This window comes from Mus caroli, unplaced genomic scaffold (assembly GCF_978045245.1).
Source record: "Mus caroli unplaced genomic scaffold, Mus_caroli_1 scaffold_5, whole genome shotgun sequence".
In the NCBI taxonomy this organism is placed as follows: domain Eukaryota; kingdom Metazoa; phylum Chordata; class Mammalia; order Rodentia; family Muridae; genus Mus; species Mus caroli.
In genome coordinates this window covers 17,188,588-17,210,688 of record NW_028227260.1, presented here as the reverse complement: position 1 = coordinate 17,210,688, position 22,101 = coordinate 17,188,588, and the positions used below count along the sequence as shown (strand labels likewise).

Here is a 22,101-nt window from a genome sequence, read left to right as displayed (position 1 = left end):
ACTGGGGCCCAGGATTAGATTAAGCAACCCCCTTATGCTTCAGCGAACCCAAAAGGAAAAAAATCTAACTTAATTGTCTGGGCCTGGGGATCCTGGATCCACCACAAACAACCTACTCCAAAGCCTCCATCCAGACCAAAATCTCATACATCCCACCTTTCTGGGAACCTCTGACATGGTGCTGAAAGACAGTTTCCCCAGACAGGAAATAACAGGGGCTCATTCCCACAATCCCCGAGCAGGTTCAGTGCAGGTCAAATTAATACAACTATAGTATGTGGGGCTCTCTGGCTCCAGCAGCTCTTCTACAGTACAACCTCACATACTGGTTTGACTCAAATATTGTTTGAGTCAAATATTGCATCTATTGTCTCTCCTGGAACATTTGAAAAGGCATCTTTAGAAACACTTCAGAATCTAGGAGTAAGGGCTCATTCCCACAAGGTTAGCCCACTGGCAGCTACCAAGGCCAAAGGGATGAAGCTGCATTATTTGGAGGATCATCTATCCTGAAAGGTTTCAGAGTTAGCCCGAAATTCTCACCTAAACTGGCACTGCAGGGCGCTCTCCCACCTCGGCTTCTCCCAAACTGGCACTGAGTTCAAGTCCACAAATTCTCCAAATGTGATTGGCTGGCGAGGTGATCTCTGTATCACCAGTCAGCACAGAGAGTTCCTTAAATTGAAGGTACCTCACAAAAGGTTCCTGAGTCCCCCATATCACCACACATAGATGGCTGAGTGGTCTCAGTCCATGAGCTCAGTCCTAAGGCCTCTACTAAACTCAGCGAACCTCAGAAAGGTCCTCAGCCTCGCTAGTCCTCAGATATGGAAACTGCCGATCAGGCTCTTCCCAGTAAGTGGGCTCGCTTATGCTTCAGGATGGACAGAGGTTCAAGCCTATCATAATTGTCTGGGCCCGTGGATCCCGATCCAGCTCAAACAACCCACTTTTCATTTTTCAATCAGAATAAAAATATCACGCGCTCCTGCATTTCTGAGAACCTCAGAATTGGTCCCTAAGGACAGAATCCCAGGATAAAGTGGGGGTAGGGACACATTACCACTGTTTATGAGGGTATATCATTAATACCACGTTATCGGGGTCACTCTGACTCAACAAATGCTTCCACAGTCTACCCTTAGCCACTCATTTTAAACGGCCAATTTTTCCAACCCTTTTCCTCAGGAATGCTTGAAGACCGCACCTTTAGACAATCCCTACCTTCGAGGGATAAGGAGCTACAACCCACAAGGTTAGTGACTGGGTGCTAGGCGGGCTAAAGGGTGACTTTCCAGTCCTGAAAGGTTTTATAGTGAGCCCCAAATTCTTACCTCAACTGGCACAGCGCGGAGAACTCCCTTCCAGGACGCTCCAGAACAAAATGGCGCAGAGTCCAAAGGACACCGGATGTGAGTGGCTGGCGAAGTGCTCTGTACCACAGGTCAGCACAGAGGTTCCGTGAAACTCAGGACGCTCACAAAACGTTCCGGAGACCTCCATGTCACCAGATATATGATAGGGAGGGAATCATATGCCCAAGTTCTCACTGAGGCATCCCTTAAAGTCAGGGAACCGCAAACAACAGTCCCTTCACTCCCCTGTCTGCCAATATGGACACTAGAAACCAAGAACTTTCCAGTAATGGGACTACCGTTTCATTCAGGATCCCAAAATGATACAAAACTCGCTTAATTGTCTGAGCTTCTGGATCCTGGATTCAGCTTAGAATACCCACTCCTCAACTTTCAACCAGATTAAAAATCTCACATGCTTCTGCATTTCTGAAAACGTGGGAAATGTTCCCTTAGGACTGAGTCTTAGATCAAGAGGGGTAGGAGCTGAATCCCAGGAGGGTGCTCCTCTTTGGTGCTGGTTACATCATTTTAATTATAGTATTTTGTTGTTGTTGTTGTTGTTGTTGTTCTAAGACCTAAGGAATGCTTCCCCAATCCACTTTTAGCAGTTTTTTGTCACAGCCAACTACTCCATTGCCTTGCCTCTAGCAAAGTTTGAAATGATAAGAAAATTAGACAGTCTCCAGAATTAAGAAGCAAGGAACTTATTCCCACAACGTTGACCTACAGAGAGCTTGGCAGGCCAAAGGATGGAGCTGTATTACATGGGGATCATCTGTCCTAAAACAATTTAGAGTGAGCCCCAAATTCTTACCTCAACTGGCAGGACAAGGCAACATCCCTTCTAAGAGTCACATAAAATGGTGTCCAGTACACAAAGATGCCAGATACAACAATACAGATACAAGATACAAAGACACAACAATTCAGAGCACAGGCTGCTTTAATCTCAGGAACCTCACAAAACATACCTTAGGCCACCATGTCATGAGGCATAAATGACTTGGCAGGGACTCATATGCCCAGTTTAACACTGAGGGATTTGCTAAACACAAGGAAATTCATTAACCAAACCTAAGTCTCCCTTCTCCTACCATATGGAAAATAGAGCTCAGGCTCATTACACTGAGTGGACTTGCATTTGCCTCAGGACAACAAAAGGATACATGTCTAGTTTATGAGTCTGAGTCTGTGGATCCTGTTATCCCTTCCAAAAACACACACCCCGCAATGCATGCACACTAAGAAGATCACATGAGTCTGCATTTCCCAGAACCCCGGAAGTTGTGCCTAAAGACATAGTTTCCTGAGAAGGAACAATGGTGGCTCATTGCCACAATACTTGTCCTTACCCTGTCCTGTGATGTCTATGGTCCCTCGTTGCATATGAGAACATCCAAACTCTGTTCCAAGTTCTTCCATCACCGTACAAACTGTGCAGCTTTTAACCTGTTCTGAACTGATGAAGAAAATGGGGAGGGTCTCTTGTATTTGGGCCCTAGAATTGGAGGAGTAAAGACTCACAGGCCAATTCATAGAAGCAGACAGTTTGGGTCCACTGATTCTCACAGGAGTATAGTTATAGTGTTTGGGGACCCTCTCTGGTACTTCACATGTGAACCTTTAGGTCTTACTTTCAGTGTCTCTGGAAATCCTAGAAATCGTTCCACGAGTGCAGTCTAGGGAGAGAGGTCTTAGATAAGAACAAATACAAATAACCACACCAGGTTTTGTGATTAACTGACCTCAGGAGATCCACTGTATCTTTTGGGATTCTTCCCTCTGGATCAGAGCTCCTTTGACTATGAAAATAGGCTTTGGGAATATTAGTAAAGAATTGTAGGCTTCCCTAATAACTTGTGTAAGAATGTGTAAATGATGCTCATTTATGTTATTTGACCCCAGCACATGTGGAGCAGAATTAGATTAGTTAAGACAGTTCTTTCTAGTGTGCCATTTCAGTACACCTTTAGTTTTCCACTGAAATCAAAATAGGAATTCATCTAATACACACACTCATAACACACACCCACACACACACACACACATCTTGAATTGAGCTGATTTTCTAGTTGAGAAATTACTATAAATGAGTGTGAAAAGTCAACGAATCCTGGGTGAAAGTATAGACTGGATTAAATTCTGAGTGAATGTGTTTAGTTTGAAGGGGTCAGAATCATTCCAAGGACGCTAGTTCCTCAGATACACAGACTCATGAGAAGAGAAAAAGATTTCCACTGGGTCTACTGGAAATTTGGTCAGGTATCTAAAAACACACGACCAAAGCTAATTCTTCAGAGATGACTGCAACCTGAGATTGATCCCCAAATACCTTCCAGGATAATGTGTGAAATACGTTTCTGATTCATCAGAATGAACATGTTCAATGTATCCAGGATTTGCTGTACCTGTGTCTGTGTGTCTATTTTTTTTTTTATTATTTCTTGTTTTCTTTTTTATCCCCATGATAGTCTCATTCCCAGGAATAAGCTCTGTTACCTGCATAAGATATAAAATAATAATGTAAAAATTGAATGTATAATTAATATCTTAAAATAGCATGCTCAGAAAATAAATCCAGAAAAACAAACTAAACTAAAATTTCTACCTCTCTGAAAATATATTGATTTTTTTTTCTAAGTCTATACTGCCCACTGGGTTCAGGATGTTGTTTAGTTTTGAAAAATCACAAGGATCATTCAGTTGTTTTCACAGAATTGTTCCTCTTCCCCATCATCCCATTCTTCCTCCCCTTCTTCCTCAACTGACTCGCTTAGAGATATGGCTGATAGGGCAGATTTCAGTTTGGAACTGCAAGTGTTGTACACAGACAACAGGTACCCATATCTCTGGTACCATGAGGATATGTTGGGCACATGCACAGCCATGTCTATCTCAACAGTAGCTGATGGGAAATCTACTTCCTTTTCAGATGTGTCCCCTTTAATGGGACTCTGGTCTCCTGAGAAGGACAAAAGTCTGTGTCACTTACAGGGATTTTGCACTTTTTAATGGCATTAGAAGGCCCCTAAGAAAGGCTGCCTGCATGTGTCTTTTTCTTGTTAAACTGCTGCAGTCACTATATACAACTTTCCGTGGCCTTAGGCAGCACTGGAAATGTTTATTAGGTAAAAGCTTCATCTTACTTGTACTAGTCCAGAGCTCCTCAGCCCTTCTGAGTTGAGATTGTGACTGGCATGCCTGAGCTCATTTTCTCCTTTGCTCCTATCAATATTCCAAGGAGCTCTGTCTTGTCCCTCAGGAAGCTGGAGTTCTCATAGATTTAAAACAAATGTACTAAGTTAGCCAGGTACGATGCAGCAAACCTTACTCACATTTTCCTTCTCTTTTGGGAGATGGAGAAAAATGGCTCACATTTCTGTCTAGTGGTGATATTTGTTGCAGCACGCCATCTCTAAAGAGCAATGACTTATAGATCAAGTTGTCTGAACTGGCTTCTAAGAACCTGCCTTCCTGCCTGCTTGCCTGCCTGCCTGCCTGCCTGCCTACCTGCCTGACTGCCTGACTGCCTGACTGCCTGACTGCCTGACTGCCTGACTGCTTGCATGTCTTCCTGACAGCATAAATAAGGTCAAATTCAGCCCAACAATGCCCTTCAGTGGTGTGGTTTTACTGTTTTCAAAGTTATGGGTTACACACTTCTTTCTTTAGATTCTGGGGCTCTTCCAGGCTTGAGTGATATGCTTCAGAGGTGTGCCTGCTGCTTTTATCAGGGTTCTTTCCAGGAGTATAGCTGACTTTTTGTCAACTAATTTACTCTCAATAAACTCATTGCATAAAAGTCTTGGGCAAGTGGAAACATTACTTTGCTCTGCAAGTGTTCTCTGTGTCTGGAATGAAATCCTTTCTTGAAATCTTCTTGAGAAATCACATGTGACACAAAGGACCAATTAGTGACTAGCAGAAAAATAACATGACATAAAGAAATGGCCATCAATCTTCTGCGGTATGGACTGTTGTGTCTCTAGTAATTGTAATAATTATGTGTCCTCTGTTAGGGTTATAAGATACACAATAGACTTTGAGGCATCTCCCTAAGGTTGAACTGACCCAAGGCAGAAAGACAGGAGTAAATAGACATGAGGAAACAAACCCCTTTGTTTACATGAGACATAGCTTCAAAAACACATAAAGACGGAGGATGATCCAAAACTTAAAAATGTTTCTTTTCTGAATTTTGAGGTGAGGAACATAAGGGAGAACAGGAAAGAAAAAATGATAGGTCAGAAAACTGCATTATGTGGCAAAATTTACATGAAGTACAGGAGGCTGTTGGGAATTTCCTCATGAACCAAATAGCCCGGGATAGGGGCGATGGGAAGGCCATCTGGGCAGCCTCTAGGGTGGCAGGTGGAAAAAGGAGCCCTAGAAGGGCAAATTGATCAGGAGGTGGGAATTGAGGACCATAGCCCAAACCAAACTGTGGTGGAGAGCTTAAGTCCTGTGGCGAGATTCCTCCATCTAGTTAGGACACAATATAAATGGTGAAGTTTGAGCATTGGACAGGGAAATGTTTACTCTCTCAGTGGGTCATGGGACATAGCTAAAAATGCCCTCTCCTGCTGGCACCCTGATTCATTGTGGGCCCTATCCTTGTTCCCATGTGAACAGTATTTGGTCAACCTGGCAAGTGTAATTTCCACATGGTCAATAATGTTACTGGGAGGACTGGAAAAGTTTCTGCTGGGGTTTATTGGATACCTGGAACTCCTACAGGGGCCCCTCTGCGCTCTGCCAGCTCATGTTGACAGTGTCTTCAGATGCATGAAGAACCACACAGTGTGCTGCTCCCATTCCTACCTGCACTATCCAGGGTGATGGATCCAGGAAAGTCTTTGGAAATAATGAACTCCTGATAATCACACATTCCAGACAAAATTAATTACGCCTGGAAAGAGCATGAGGGGAAGGTGGGAGCAGCTGCAAAGGCAATATCTGGACACAATTCTTAAATATATTTATGTCTGACCCATCAGCACAGTTAAATTATGTCACTGTTTCAACATCAGGGTTGAAATATGCCTTAAAATATAATTCAGTATTTGCAATTTCCCCTTCTTCTTCCTTTTTCCACATTGTATGATTATGTTTTCCCTAGCCTTTTGTTTTTCCACGTATTGCAATACTGAATTTAAAGGAAAATATATTTACACTATTGTGATTTTTGACAGAAAATTTCTGCAACATGTCTTAGATTATATTTTATATAAATCAGGGTTCATGTATAAAAGAAAGGGGCCCTAGATTCCAAGGAAATGGGTGAGGGTGAGGGTGAGGGAAGAGTGAGATGCATGCATTTGGTCCTTAATTAGGGCAGGAACCTGGAGTCCATAGATAATGCAAAGGCCATGAAGGAGTGCTGCTTACTACCTTGACCACCTGGGTTGCACAATGTGATTTCATATAGAACCCAATATGACCAGCCCATGGTGGTATCACTTACAAAGCGCTACCCCTCTCCTAACAATCATTAATTAAGAAAATGTTCAAACCCATGACTACTATCCAATCTTTTATAGCTCTTTTCTCAATTTAGGTTCCTTCCTCTCAAATGACTTTAGCTTGTATCTCACTACATAAAATTATCCAGCACAGTTTGGTTCCTCAAACTACCATTGTATCAGTTCCAGTCTCTCTTTCAAAGACATCTGCTTGATTTTAAATCTGTCCATGGGAATAAACTCCTTTTCCAGATAACAAAATCAGTTTCCATATTTCAGGGTAATAGACCCAAGCACAACAAATTATCCAAAAAGACAGAGTGAATGCCTAGCACACTGGAAAGGTAAAATGTGTAGCTTTCTAAGTACCTAAATCCCAGCCCAGTTTGAGCCTCTCCGACCAATGTGCACTACCTTCAGGGGACAAGGCTGTGCTGTTTGGTAGGGACAAGACTTCTGCAATGGACCCTGTTACAAGGACAGCAGTGAAACCTTTCTGGTTTCCAGAGGCAGAAGGAAGGTCAGAAAAGAAAAAGCAGCAGGGACAGACAGGTGGGTGGGTACAAAAGACATGTTTGTGAACAGGGGATTAATGAGGAAAACAACTGGGACTTGGACAAAAGCCTCGATTGACATCTATGTTCTCAGCTTTCCAGGACACAGCCACAGAATCCACAAATTATTTTGCACTAATGCAGTAAGCTTTTAAAAAATTATTGTTAGTTTAAATAACATATTTTGAGAAGAATGTTAAAAAATAATAAGTTTAGTTTCTATAAGATCAAGATTGCTGTCTTATCAATTACTCAGTATATAAATCATAGATTTATAAAGTTGTTTAACCTTGGAAATTCTCTTTGAGGTTTTATTCTTACTCTAAATATTATTTGCAATTTATATAGACTAATATTTTAATACAAAATAGGTTATTTTCTTAGACAAAACATCCTAACTACACTTTCTACTCCATATACCCCATACAGCTCTACTCACACCTCCCCTCTCTATGCTCCACTCCCTATATGATTCTTCTTTCAAAAAGTGGAAATCTCCAAGGACAACAGCAACCAAACACTACAAAAGGCATGTCAGTATGACAAGGCAAACTTCTCAAATGTCAAGGCTCTACAAGACAAACCAATAGGATGAGAGGAGTAACAAGCACAGGACAAAGATTCAGAGACACACTTCTGAAGAAAAACCAAACTGATTTCCAGAGGGGTTCTATCAGTTTGCAATCCCACCAGCAATGGAGGAGTGTTCCTCTTTCTCCACATCCTATCAAGCATCTGCTGTCACATGATTTTTTATCTCGTTTTGTTTTGGTTTGTTCCAATCAAACTCTTCCAGTGCTATATTAAAACAGGTAGGGAGAGAGTCAACAGCCTTGTCTATTCCTTGATTCTAGTGGGATTGCTTCAAGTTCCACTCTCTTTAGCTTGATGTAGGCTACTGCCTTACAGTATGTTGCTTTTGCTATGTCTAGGTATGGGCATGGAATTTCTAATCTTTCTAAAACTTTTATCATGAAGGAGACTTAGAATCCATTCCATATGCAGTCCCCAAACCCAGAATCTATTGTGTTTGCTGGGAAGTGCTTATTGACAGGAGCCTGATATGACTGTCTACTGAGAGGCTCTGGCAGAGCTTGACAAATATAGAGAAGGATTCTCACAGCAAACCATTGGACTAAGTGTAAGGTCCCAGATGAAATAGTAAAAAATGGGCAGATGGAGCAGTTTGCAGCCCCATGATTGGAGCCACAGTATCAAATTCCAGATCCCCAAGAGTACCTGAAGACTGGACTCCCAAGCAAATAGTATATATGAAGGGACTAATGGCATATGAGGTAAAGGATAGCCTTGATGGACATCAGTGGGAGGATAGGCCATTGGGCCTCTGGGGGGTTGATGCCCCAGTTTAGGAGAATCTCAGAGATGGAAGGTACAAGTGGGTAGATGAGAGGAGGAGCACCCTCATTGAAACAGGTGGAGGGAGGAGGGGATAGGGCTTTCCAGACGGGAGACCTGGAAAGGCGATAACATTTGTAATATAAAATAAGAAAAGATCCAATGAATGGGGAAAATGGCATCTCACATCCTCTCCCGTTGTAAGGAGTCCAACAAAACCACCAAGCCAACATCCATAACGTGTAGAGAATTTGAATCAAGCAACATGGCTGTTCTCCCAAGAGATCATACCCAAAGTACTTCGAGGGCACTGTGTTCTGGCTGGAATTACATACATTTATTCCCACTAGATATAATGCAGACCCAATTATTACACACCTTTAATCTCACACAATGAAGGTAAAGTTATTTGTAGAAGGAAGTAGCCAACTATGAAAGTAAAGTTGACTTGAGGGCAGAAAAAATAACAAATCATAAAAACATTGGAAAGACTGAGTGAGAGATAGGATAGTGCAGTGGACTGGAATGATTTGGTCCCTCAACACACTAGAGAATCAAGGTTCAGGTACTCAGCTGGGCAAGGAGTCAGCAAAAACTTCACAAACAGACACAAACACCAGAGAGAGTGTTGGGTCAGAATGTAATTTCTCAAAGCAAGCATCAGACTTATATTACAGAAGAAAACAAGGAAGTTAAGTGATACATTAAGGTTATCCAAGGTACAATGATGTTACCCGATGCAAAATGACCCTTTACACAAAACAGAGAAATGCATACATAAAAGCTGACAGGATCCAGCCATGGATTACAACTGGGATAAAAATCAGTGTTGACAACTGGGATATAAAGCAGACCCACCTAAGTTCAGCTTATTTTTAGAAGACAGGGGAAAGGGCTTTATGCCCTTGCCATAGGTACAATTCTAGTCTATTGTATAATCCACCATCTCCCTAGGATATTTAAATTCCTGCACATGGAAGTGGCTCAGCTGTTATTCTAAGTTTACTTTGCAGAACTAGCCCTGAGATTTCCAGCTCTTTTCCAGTAAATTGAAATGCCTGATTTCTTTCTCTACCTACACTGGAGGCATTTCGGCTGAATGAGTAGCATTCTTAATACATCCAAAGCCCAAGGTTGGCTCAATGATTTCCTAAGATATTGGAACACTTGTGGAGGCCAATCTAACTTAGCTATATGTCAAATCATTCCTTGGGGGTGCTTATAATTAAACATTACTGAAGGGAAGCACACAGACCTGTTCAACAACTGACACAAGGGCAAATTTGGAGCATTCCTGCTATGAGATGCCAGGGTTCCAAGAGACTAAGTTTCCATAAAGCTTTTTGCCTCAGAACTATGTCCAAGCTTTGGGGCCAGTCATGCAGTCTCCACTGGTGTGTGTGTGGCAGAATAGGCCCAACTCTCAAACAAAAAATGGGAGGCTACTTAAAAGAGATGAGTGTGGGAGGAAGTTTTACAAGGACAGTTTGGAGGTGGAGAATAAAATACCATGGAGTGAGAAAAAGGCAGGTGATTAGAAAAGATTGCCAGAGACAGTTTGAGGTAAAGCAGATGAACTCATCTAGAACCCAAGGGAAACTGGTCTGAATCATTAAGATTGGAGAGAAATTTATACCAGAATAGCTGAGATGAGCCACAAAGTCACAATAGGTAAAACAAGAAACTGATATATTTATATATTATGCTGATATAATAATAGTTCTATTTGGTTGTAACCTCAGTTAGTTTCACTCTGTCTCTGTTTAGTTTATACTGGGAGATTAGGAACTAACGAGGAATGACCAAGAGGGAAATAATGATAGGATTGTAGAAGACAAATCAAAATAATATTTAAAATAATAATAATAATAATGATAATGATAATGATAAACAGGAATCAGTAATGTTATTTAGCAGTAATCCTTAGAGATGGAGACCCATGCAGGTCCTGTGCTTTCTGCTTTAGTTTATGTGACACCGTGCAAACTCTTCCTATTTAATTTTGTTGGCCTTGTTCTCTTGATGTCCCACATCCTTTCTGATTTCTATAATTTTCCCCAGACCACCCCCCCTCAAAAAAAAATTCCCCAGGCTTCCCCATCTCTTCTCTGAAGGTCCAGAGACCTCAAATTTAAACACTAACTTTACATAATGTATGCTTGTGGGTCTCTGCACCTGCTCATATCCAATGCTGGAGGAAGTCTCTCTTATCTGAAAAAAAGCACTGACCTATGAGTATAACACTCTGCAATAGGCCATTCATACTTGGTTCAACCCTAGGTCTCTGGGTTCCCCTGTTTCCATGTCTAGGCAATGTATCTGTCTCATAGCATGGACCTCTGGTTAAACAAAACATTGGTTGCCTACTCCTTCAAGTTCATACCACTAGCCCTCTTGCAGTGCCCCCGAACTTTATATAGGTATGACAGATTGTATGTTGAAGGATTTGTGGCAGATTTGATGTCCATCTTACACTGTTTATAGACTGCCCAGTACCTTCCCACACAAAAGTTCCTAGAATGTTGGAGTTGAGTCACCATGCACGTACCAGCTAGTCTTCTTTATATCCAATGAACTATGTGACATTTTCCCTGGCAATAGGGCCACAGTGTCAGTTTGCAGAGAACAAACCCTAGTCCTGGCATCAGCATGTGTTGTTTGGGAATCTCTATGGAACCCTTCTGCTAAAATCTTAAGCAACTCCAATGTATTCCCACCACTGGAACATTACATGTGCTCCAAAGATGGCCTGTTCAGACTACATATCCTCCATTACCAGAAATCCTAATTATATTAATGGATTAGTAAGGGACCCTGGGTATGAAGAGGCAGCATAACCAAACAAATCTTATAAACAACAACATTTCATTGTGGTTGGCCTACAGGTTCAGAGGTTCAGTCTATTCACATCAAAGCCAGAAACAAGGCAATATCCTGTGAAACTCAGCACTGGAAAAGGAGCTAAAAATTGTACATCTTGCCCCTAAGGCAAAGAGGAGAAGACTGGGAAACCCACGCAGCTGGAGGGGAAGGTATCAACGACAGCCCCCACCATGTCACCCTCAAAACAAAGCCAGATACATTCAGTCACCAAAATAAACTTCATGGATTCCAAGAAGTTTCCATTACAAGAGGCATCCACCTGAACATACTTAAAAGTTCCCCAATTCCAAATGCCTTTCCTTGTACTGTCTAATTCCATCATCCCATCTGTCCCATTATCATCCACATCCAACCACTTATATGCTGCAATTTTTATTCTATTTTCCCTTCTCAGGTATATTCATTCATGCTCCCCCTACAGACCTCTTCTCTACAGAATCCCTCTTGGCCTATGGATTTTAGCTTGATTATGATTTACTTAACTCTAATGCCAATTTATAAGTGAAGAATTCTTTTCCAACATGTGTACCTCATGAATTACTGGAACGTGTGGTCTAGAATAAGATACCCTGGATCATGACATACAGATCTTTTGAGTTGTTACTTGGCCAGAAATCACAAAATGCTATGGTATACAGCATACAAATTGAGGTGCTTGCCTTAGGAAGACCCTCTGCAAAACTCTGAACCAGTTCTAATCATCATTAAAAAAAAAAAAACCTCTAAATTTTTGAAAGATCTGAGGCTCACGCTCTAATCTTATATAGACAATTTATTGACTCAGGCTTCAGTTCTACCCCAATTATCTAGAGGAAAATATAGACCTGATTTCTTTCTCTACCAACACTGGAGGCATTTCGGCTGAATGAGTAGCATTCTTAATACATCCAATGGTCCACTGCAAACAGAGGACTTTAGTATGCACAGGGAACCAGTGAAGATTATAGTGTTATGAATTCAATTTAATAATTTTACTTTTAATTTTAATTTGTTAACCACAACATACTAAACAGTTTGAGATGATGAAAAATCTTTTATTCTTGTTTTTTTTAACTTTCACATATTTTCCATTGCCCAGAAAATTAAAGTTACAATGTCACTAGTTTCTTGAGACATTTAACAAATTAATACAGAAGTCATTCCCACTTCTTTTCAAAATAATAACATTCTGCAAACCTGGAAAAACAACACTGCATGCACTTAAAACTAAAAGTATTGGACCTTAAACTATGATTATTAAAATTTTGGACTACTAAGAATCCTAAAGTCACCCAAACAGAGTGATAAAAAATGCTTAATGCTCTCCTCCAGCCACCTCTCAAATGAGGATACAGGAATTTTATCAATGACATTATCTGACGTGGGGTTAGAAGGGAAATGCCAGTACACTAGAATGTGTGCAGATCAGAGAAATTGGAGCATCTGCTCAAGATCCAGGCCTTGGTCCTGTCTATCTCATCTTGCAAAGCCTCTGAATACTTTTCAGGGAAGGCTCTGGGATGAGTCTTATTAATGCTGGCAAAAAACTGTAAGACTTTCATTTTGCTGGTTTCTGCTAAAGCCCTTGGGCCCCACAGGAACCCATAGCTAGGAGGATCACTATTGGGCACCTGCCTGTATTCCAGGTACCCTTCCTGCACAAAGTCCTCAGAGATGAGCTTCCTGGGGTCTTTATGTATGTAAGGATCCCTCCCACCACACAACCCTATGTTATTCAGCATTTCCCAGATAATCTCCTCACTGACATAGTTTCCCTTCATGAAAATGACACTCAGTACAGCTATGAGGATACCTGTCTTGGGCATACCCTGGACATCAGTCATCATCCCATCATAGGTGATCCCCAGGGCAGTGACAAGGATATAGGAGTGGACAGAGGGGTCCACTTCTACCATGTCAAGGCCAAAGACCAGCTTCAAGCACTCAGAGGCCTCACTAAAGATCAGAGGGTAGTACTCCTCATACTCTCTACCAATACTTTCCAACATTTCTGCTTTGGTAGTGATTGCCTTCATTTGATAATTTAAAACCAGAAAGTCCACCAAGTCATACACCTTTGTGTTCTGTGCATTGTGCAACAAATACAGTGGGTCTTCCAGGGCCTCTGATCCTTTGATGGAAGCTTCCTCAGATGGGCTATCAGGGATGGAGGCCAGTGCCACACAGGGAGAGTAGGCTCTCTGAGGACTCTGGGGAGGACTTGGTATTCCACTACCACACACCTTATTTGAGGTGGTGGGTCCTTCCTCCTCCTCTGATGTCTCCATGGTCTCCTGGTCGTTGTTTAATTCCTGTTGGGCCTGAGCACTCTCTTGGAGGTAGCAGTATTGGGTCTTATAGGAATCAGCCATTTTGACTATCCTAGGTGACAGTAGGCAGGATAGTGTTCCAATCCCAGCAGGCAGGATCCACAGGTCTGATGGAGAAAGAAGAGGGTGAGTGGATTCTTAAGGCAGATCATGTCCCACAAAATTCAAAATGTCATGATACTTGAGAGCTCCGGAGGAGTGTTTTAGGGTCACAGGGCTCTAAGCAATCCTGGAATCTGAAAGCCTGAAACAGGAGGCCCCCCTGCCATATGGAGTGCAGGCAGGTATCACAACAGATAATCACAGTGTACCATGGGAATATTTGAGGTATTGTGGAGAGTCAGTATTCTCAGTTGTTGGGACCATTGATATATAATATCAGTTTAGGCATCCCTCTAAGTTCTGAGACTACACAGCTTTGACTTTGTAAAAGAGTGCAGGCACTAACACAGAGGATGATTTTCATGTGTTCCAGGTTACACTCATTATAAGAGATGCGGCAACCATCCCATAGCTGCAAAGAGCTAGTTGCTAACTTAGACCCTATTTGTAAAACAAAGGCAGAGATGACCTGGGTTGGGGGGGGGGGCATGGGATAACACTACTTGAAGTGAATGGTGTCTTCACTGATCATTTTGGGCCCTTATGTTTTCTGTCATTGACTGGACAGTGCCCTCTTGATGGCCTGTAGCAAACTCTTACATATCCAACCCTCTACAAATTAATAAAGGGTATTAAGATAGATTCATACATGGCTATACATGTTCAAACTAAATTACATGAAATGAGAAAATTTAATGGTTTTCATGTGTCCTGAATTGTCAGACCTGCCGAACACTCTCCTTCATCAAAGACAAGTACTGTACTGCTTCACCTGATGATCTGAGGCTAGTTTCTTTTAGTCAGGAGCCTATTTCTGTTATAAAGAGGTAAGAGGTGAGGGAAGTTATCTATAGCCCTTGGTTTCTTCACAGCCTGTAGCAGGCCAGGTATGGGACATTTCCCATTTGTTTAAATGCAGGACATCTTCAGTCCTCACCTTCAGTCCTGACACTCCTGAGATCTTCTTTCCTCTGAAGACTCTAGTCAAACTCTACTTTACCGGGATTTCAGCTCCTTGATATCAGGGACCTGTATACAAGATAGGGTGGTTAGCAAGACATCCCCACCCAGCACTGTGTGGATCAGGGAAGGGACAAGTGTTTGTTGGGCCCGTAAAAGAGTTTTCCTTAACACATACATTTGAGGATACTACCTGAACTCTCATGATCCTGGAACCCTTGTTTTCAAATATGGCTACCCACTCTGGTCTCATGACATCTGAGAAAGTGCCAAATCCATGTCCATCTGGATGTGTTAATGTGGATTGTTCACATGACCTGCACTAGTCTGATATGGGATTTCCTAAGACCAACTGGGATTTATTCATCTGACTTTTTCCTTATACCTTTCTTTATGTGCAGATGACAAAAAGACCTCGTCTCTCCAAAGACTGCTGCTTTCCTGTCCAAGGTACAACTAAGCTTGCCACTTAATGCCTCTGAGTGTTAGACTCAGAATATAACCAGGCAGCACAGTCCCTTCTTTCTCAGCCTTGGACACATACAGTCCCCAGAAGTACATGTATAAGACACAGAAATCATGGGACTCTGCTCTCTGTCCTCCTAAGTGGTTCCCTCTGCCAACTTGACATCACACCTAGAATCAATGTCTTCACCTACTATATAAATCTCAGAAAAATCTTTAATCATAACAGAGAGGCAGTCACACACCCACATAACTTAGGGATCTCGAGAAAAATTTTATTTATGGATTATTTGAAGTGAGCACACCACAGTGAACCCTAGATTTTTGCCTTGACTAGGGATGTATCCTAGACTTCTTTAACATGGACATCAGAAACAAAACAAACAAACAAACAAACAAACAAACGAAAACCTTCTGTAGTTCTATCTACTGAGGTCACAGTAGGCCAATACTCTATCTATCCTGGACGCCTGTATTACAATCCCAATTATTGTGATCCAGCTGAATTATCTAGTGTGGCATCACTTTAGTTGACCTACAGTCTCTTACCCTGGGAGTTCATGGATCCTGGACCCTATCTACTTCAATTGCTCCAAAAATGTATGTAAAACAGAGACCCACTGAAGAATAGATCCTTACCCCTAAGGATGCACCTCACCCTGTTAGGTGCAGAGTGGACAATGGAGAAGCACTGATTTGAGATTCCTTAGACTAATCATAAACTCTCACTTTGATTCCAAGAGTCTGTGTGGACTGTTCAAAGAGCCACATGATCTTTTAAGAATATTTTCTTAAAATTTGGATCATTTCATACATTGGGTTTTACTTATATTCAACATCCCTTCAGTTAGGTTGTGGGCCTGCTTCTGATCCACAACTGGGCATGGCTGCTTATGGAGGTGAATTATGGGGAGTTTTATTGTGCTTATCCCATGCTGCCAGCAGGGCAAATACTGCGTAGTACTGAAGCATTGAGCACTGTTCTTTAGGTGAGAAAGAAAAGTCTGAGATTTGGGAAAACCAGAGTTGCCTCAGGGGTTCCCAGCCTGGGAAGAGGTCAGTGCTTAGGGTTTCTCAGTCTCTTAGACATCCAGGCAACCTGGGCAGTGCATGAGGGCAGAGAATGGAGTCAGAGTCCCACAGACTGGGGCTGCATTAGCCAAGGGCTGGGGAAATTGAGGAGTTGTGGCTTGAACAGGCAGGGATCATAGGTCTTGCCTGGATTGTACTTGGCTTGGTGGTGATTGTAGCTTGGAGAACAGAGAAACCATCTAAGGGAGATTAAGATGTGACTCTGTAGACTAAGGCCTTAATGGCTCCCCACAGCATATCATGGTGAAAAGAAACAGTCTGTGGTTCCAAACTGCTTATTGTCATGTTGGAAAATGGATACTCAAAACAATACTCCCCATCTCAGTGTGTGCCTGTAAATAAATATTTTTTCAGGGTGGAATGTCTGTGAAGGGAAGCTTATTGTCTGAGTCTTCTAGGACTCTAAGTACCTCATTAGCATGGAGAACTCTGTTTGAAGCCTATGTTACCACAGGTCAGGTCTCTTTGATGTGAGAAGCAGGGCACAATTTCCATTTCTGGAGTAAGGCAGGGAGCTAGGAGTCACCTAAGTGTCAGGTGTGCCCACTGAGTCTCTGGATCATGAAATGCTCTACCTTACCAACATTCCTGGCATGGTTTTATGTCCCAAACTCTCCCAAATCCTCCAAGTCCCACACACTTCCATTCTTACCAATACTTGTACTCTCATGAGTTTGTCAAATTGATAATGCCTGAATACACTTGGGTGTGTGGCCATCCAGTGAAGCATGATAAACTGACCAGACACTGCCCATGTAAGGAATGCAAGGTCGCTCCTATGGAGGTATAAATTATCTATAGCTCCTCAGCTAGGGGTGGGACTTACATACCCAATTTTATGCTGAGGATGTTGTCTAACTTGGAGCCCAGTATTCTTGATTGCTCTCGCTTAATGAACTTGGGGTTAAATAGGTAGAACTGGTTTAATTTGGGTTGACTAAATCTGGAGCAGGTCCTCGGAAGTCAAACCATAGCTGTCACCTTTGCATCCTGCATGGCTCAGCTTATCCTCTGTATTCAGATGTCCACCAGAATTCTTTTTACTTAATGCACATGGATGTTTTGACTGAATGCTTCTTTAAGCACAACATATACATTCCTGGTGTACACACAAGTCAGTAAATGAAGCCAGATGCCCTGGAACTGGAGTTGTGAAGCACCATTTGTGGCTGGTTATTGAACCTACAGGAACTGCAAGCACTGATAACCACTGAACTTTCTCTCTATCTCAATACACTATATTAAATAGAAAAAAACAAAAATGGCTAATCCCTACAACATATCTCCCCATTTGTAGCACATGGATCCCATAACTATGAAGATGAATTCATCTAGAATTCACCCTTACTTCTCACACAGATTAGAAGTACTACCTATAAGGACACATGAATTCCCACTTTCCTATTTTTGTTAAAGTGACAGGACTCTTTCCACATTACTTGTGGAAAGCTTATCCAGAGAGGATGCTATTTAGGCCATCCAGAACACCATAAACTCTGACAATAACGAAACCTTCATGCTGCATAAAGAACATGTTCTGAGTCCTGCAACTCCTTAGATATATATGGAATAGTGGAGAAGGTGAACAGGACCACACATAAAGATTCCTGCTTGCTTCATGTTAGTCCAACTAGATTAAATGGAGGATTTCCTACGCTCTAGGGTATCTGCAGTCCACCAACAGATTACACTTGAGTCAGAATGGACCAAATCCTTCCTCAACCAGGAAGCTCTAAAAATTGCATCTATATTGTGAGAAATCCTGGGAACCAGATGGGGGAACAATGTAATAACTACAAGGGCCCACACTTTGGTGTCTCCTAGACAGCGGAGCTGAAGCTGCTATAAGTGGGGACCCTCTATTAAGAAAGGGACTTTACAGTCTACTATATAATCATCTGAACTCTGAAAGCTTGTATCATGCCCCCCAGAACTTGAAAACTTTGTTATAACACTCCCTGAGCACCTGGATATGAATGCAGTAGTATAAGGAGGGACTCTTCCCCCTATTTGAGGACTTAAGTGTACTCTAACTGCAAGGTATGTCAGGAAATTGTTTGGAGTCCTCCAAGTTACCTCTTGCAGATATAGAAACTCACTCCTGCAAACCAACCTGGTTTAGCTGAAAGTCTCTCAAAAGGATACAATGTAATCTGGCACTTTCTCTCCTGGATGAGTCTTCTGCAATCAACTGACAGATAACTGCTTGACTGACAAACATACTCCTTTCTGTAATCTTCTCAAAATGCTCCAAGACAATGATTCCCAGGGGAGGGAAGGAGAAAGCCTCATTCCTACAAATGGGCCCACTAAATTACCATCTGCATACCCTGTTGATCAGTATTTATTAACTTTCCTAATGCTGAGATCTTTTACAGAATTGCTCATGTGGTGGTGAACCCAAACTAAAAGTTGCCTTGACGGCTACTCCATAACTGTCATTTTGCAACTATATGAATCATAAAGAATATATGTGATAAGCAGGGTATCTGATATGTAACCCCAAAGGGATTATGACCCCAAAGTTGAGAACACAGGTTCTAGCTTGCCAGGGGGCTTAGTATAGGCAGGATACACAGCCTGCATGTGAAGTTACCAAGTGGGCTGATGTAACTATTAAAATTTGCTCCTCTGTGTCTTTGACAGTGTCCACAGGTTGATTCCTGCATCTGAGGACATTTTTAGTGCAAAATTATAATGATATGTGACCCTTTCTCTGCATTGGAGCTTTTATAGTCTCCTCTCAGATCTAGCTTCCACCCTGAACTTGATGTAAGCCTCCTTCTAAGAAGTTCAGAAAAATGCTGCTGTTCATGGTGCACAAAGGGGGAACCAGCAAGAACCTCATGCCAACAAGCATGTTCTACTCAATGCAATGCTAACTGAAGGGTGAAATCAGCATTACTATTGGTCCTTAAATCCTGATGGAGACCTTTTTTCTGCCCTAAGATCTAACCTAGACTCAGAAAGCATGGTATGGCTTTCTTTCTACAAGGTTTCTCACAAGATGGTGCCAAGTCTTGGAACTCTCTATATAAAGATCTGGAAGCTTGGATACAGGCTTAATCCCCACAAATCTGCTCCCACTTGGTTCAAGACTCTGAAAATGATACAAGGTAACAGTTGCAGAAGAACCATCTAGAAGCAAGCTTCCCAAAACCCACTCTCATCTCCCATCTTTATATTAAAATGACTGATGAACCCTCATTTCTGAAATGGTGCCTAAGGCCAGAGTCCCCAGAGAGCAAGTGGGAAGGGGCTTATTTCAATAGATGGCCCCTGTTTGATACAGTTCACATTTGCCATCCTACAGATGGTGGGGTCATTTATTCTCAAGCAGAGTTTTCCCAGTATATTTCCTGGGAGCACATTTCACCCAGGGCATTACTCGAACTCCTTCTCTCACAGAACATCATAAAATAGTGACTGTCGTTGGTCCTCAGATATTATGGAGCAAGGGGCTCAATCCTACAGGTGAGCTCTACTTGGAGCTATGCTAACAATGGGTGGGGGTGTCTCTATTCCAACAAAAAAAAATCCTGGGCAGGAAGTAATATTTTCTCAGGGGAACCATATGTGTGAAAAGGTTTGGATTCAGCCTGAAGTACTTACCTCATGAAGCACAGCTAGGTAATCTCCCTTGCTGGGGTGTCACAAAATTGTGCCAAATCCACAAAGGTACAGGAGACAAAAGGCTTGCAAGGTGCTCTGTATCACAAGTCATCACAAATCTTTCATTTAACTCAGGGACTCCACAAAACAGTCCTGAAACCTACTTGTAACCAGATATAGATGGCTGTTGGTGGGTAGACTCCTTCCACCAAGTCAGTCCTAAGATATCTGTTAAACTCAAAGAACCTCAAAAAACAGTCCTCTGCCTCCCTAGTTCTCAGATATGGCAATTGGGTACCAGGCTCTTTTCAGTAAGTGTGCTCTCTTATGCTTCATGACCACAAAACAAAATATATCTAGCGAATTGTCTGTGTCTGTGGATCCTAGTAACAGTTTCAACAATCAATTTCTCCATTTTTATACAGAGTGAAAATATGACATGGTCCTACATTTCTAGGAACCTGGCAAATGGAGCCTGTGGACAGAGTCTTCTGAGTGAGATTAGAAGGAACTTATTCCCACACAGCTGTGCATTTGGTGTAGGTAAGATCATTAAAGCTATAGTGTGTGGTGCTCTCCTGGCCCAACCAGAGATTCCATAGCACACCCTTAGATACTCTTAGACATAGCCAGTTATTCCATAGCTACTCCTCACAGAATGTTTGAAAACCACATAATAATTTACCCTACAAAATCAAGGAATAAGGAACTCATTCCTACAAGGTACCCCACTGGGAGCAAGGGAGAGCAAAGGGACAAGACTGTATTATTTGAGGAGCCATCAATCCTAAAAAGGTTTCAAAGTGAGCCATAAATTCTTACCTCAAATGGCAAGGCAAGGCGACCTCCTTTCCAGGAGTCTCTCAAAATGGTGCTGAGTCCACAATGTCCCTGGATCTGAGTGGATGGTAGAGCCCTCTATATCTGGAGTAAGCACAGAGATTTTGGTAAACTTAAGGAACTTTCCAAAAAGGTCCAGAGACCTCACTGTCACTAGCTATAGATTTCTGGAGAGGGTCTCATTCCACCAAGTCAGCTCTGAAGCACCCTTTAATATCAAGGAACCTGAAAAGTGCCCCCAGATTCCCAAGACCTCTGAAATGGAAACTGGGGCCCAGGATTAGATTAAGCAACCCCCTTATGCTTCAGCGAACCCAAAAGGAAAAAAATCTAACTTAATTGTCTGGGCCTGGGGATCCTGGATCCACCACAAACAACCTACTCCAAAGCCTCCATCCAGACCAAAATCTCATACATCCCACCTTTCTGGGAACCTCTGACATGGTGCTGAAAGACAGTTTCCCCAGACAGGAAATAACAGGGGCTCATTCCCACAATCCCCGAGCAGGTTCAGTGCAGGTCAAATTAATACAACTATAGTATGTGGGGCTCTCTGGCTCCAGCAGCTCTTCTACAGTACAACCTCACATACTGGTTTGACTCAAATATTGTTTGAGTCAAATATTGCATCTATTGTCTCTCCTGGAACATTTGAAAAGGCATCTTTAGAAACACTTCAGAATCTAGGAGTAAGGGCTCATTCCCACAAGGTTAGCCCACTGGCAGCTACCAAGGCCAAAGGGATGAAGCTGCATTATTTGGAGGATCATCTATCCTGAAAGGTTTCAGAGTTAGCCCGAAATTCTCACCTAAACTGGCACTGCAGGGCGCTCTCCCACCTCGGCTTCTCCCAAACTGGCACTGAGTTCAAGTCCACAAATTCTCCAAATGTGATTGGCTGGCGAGGTGATCTCTGTATCACCAGTCAGCACAGAGAGTTCCTTAAATTGAAGGTACCTCACAAAAGGTTCCTGAGTCCCCCATATCACCACACATAGATGGCTGAGTGGTCTCAGTCCATGAGCTCAGTCCTAAGGCCTCTACTAAACTCAGCGAACCTCAGAAAGGTCCTCAGCCTCGCTAGTCCTCAGATATGGAAACTGCCGAT

General features: G+C 42.3%; 1 protein-coding gene across 1 annotated transcript; it reads right to left on the bottom strand.

The window, feature by feature from the left end:
• Nucleotides 1-13,001: 13,001 nt before the first annotated feature.
• Nucleotides 13,002-13,964, bottom strand: LOC147004478 (melanoma-associated antigen 10-like). Its single transcript, XM_085837541.1, has one exon. The coding sequence runs from the start codon at nt 13,962-13,964 to the stop codon at nt 13,002-13,004; it is 963 nt and encodes a 320-aa protein (XP_085693667.1).
• Nucleotides 13,965-22,101: the final 8,137 nt, after the last annotated feature.

What these genes read in the sequence shown, in the direction of transcription:
- LOC147004478 (XM_085837541.1), bottom strand. Translation starts at nt 13,964, where the DNA reads ATGGCTGATTCCTATAAGACCCAATACTGCTACCTCCAAGAGAGTGCT.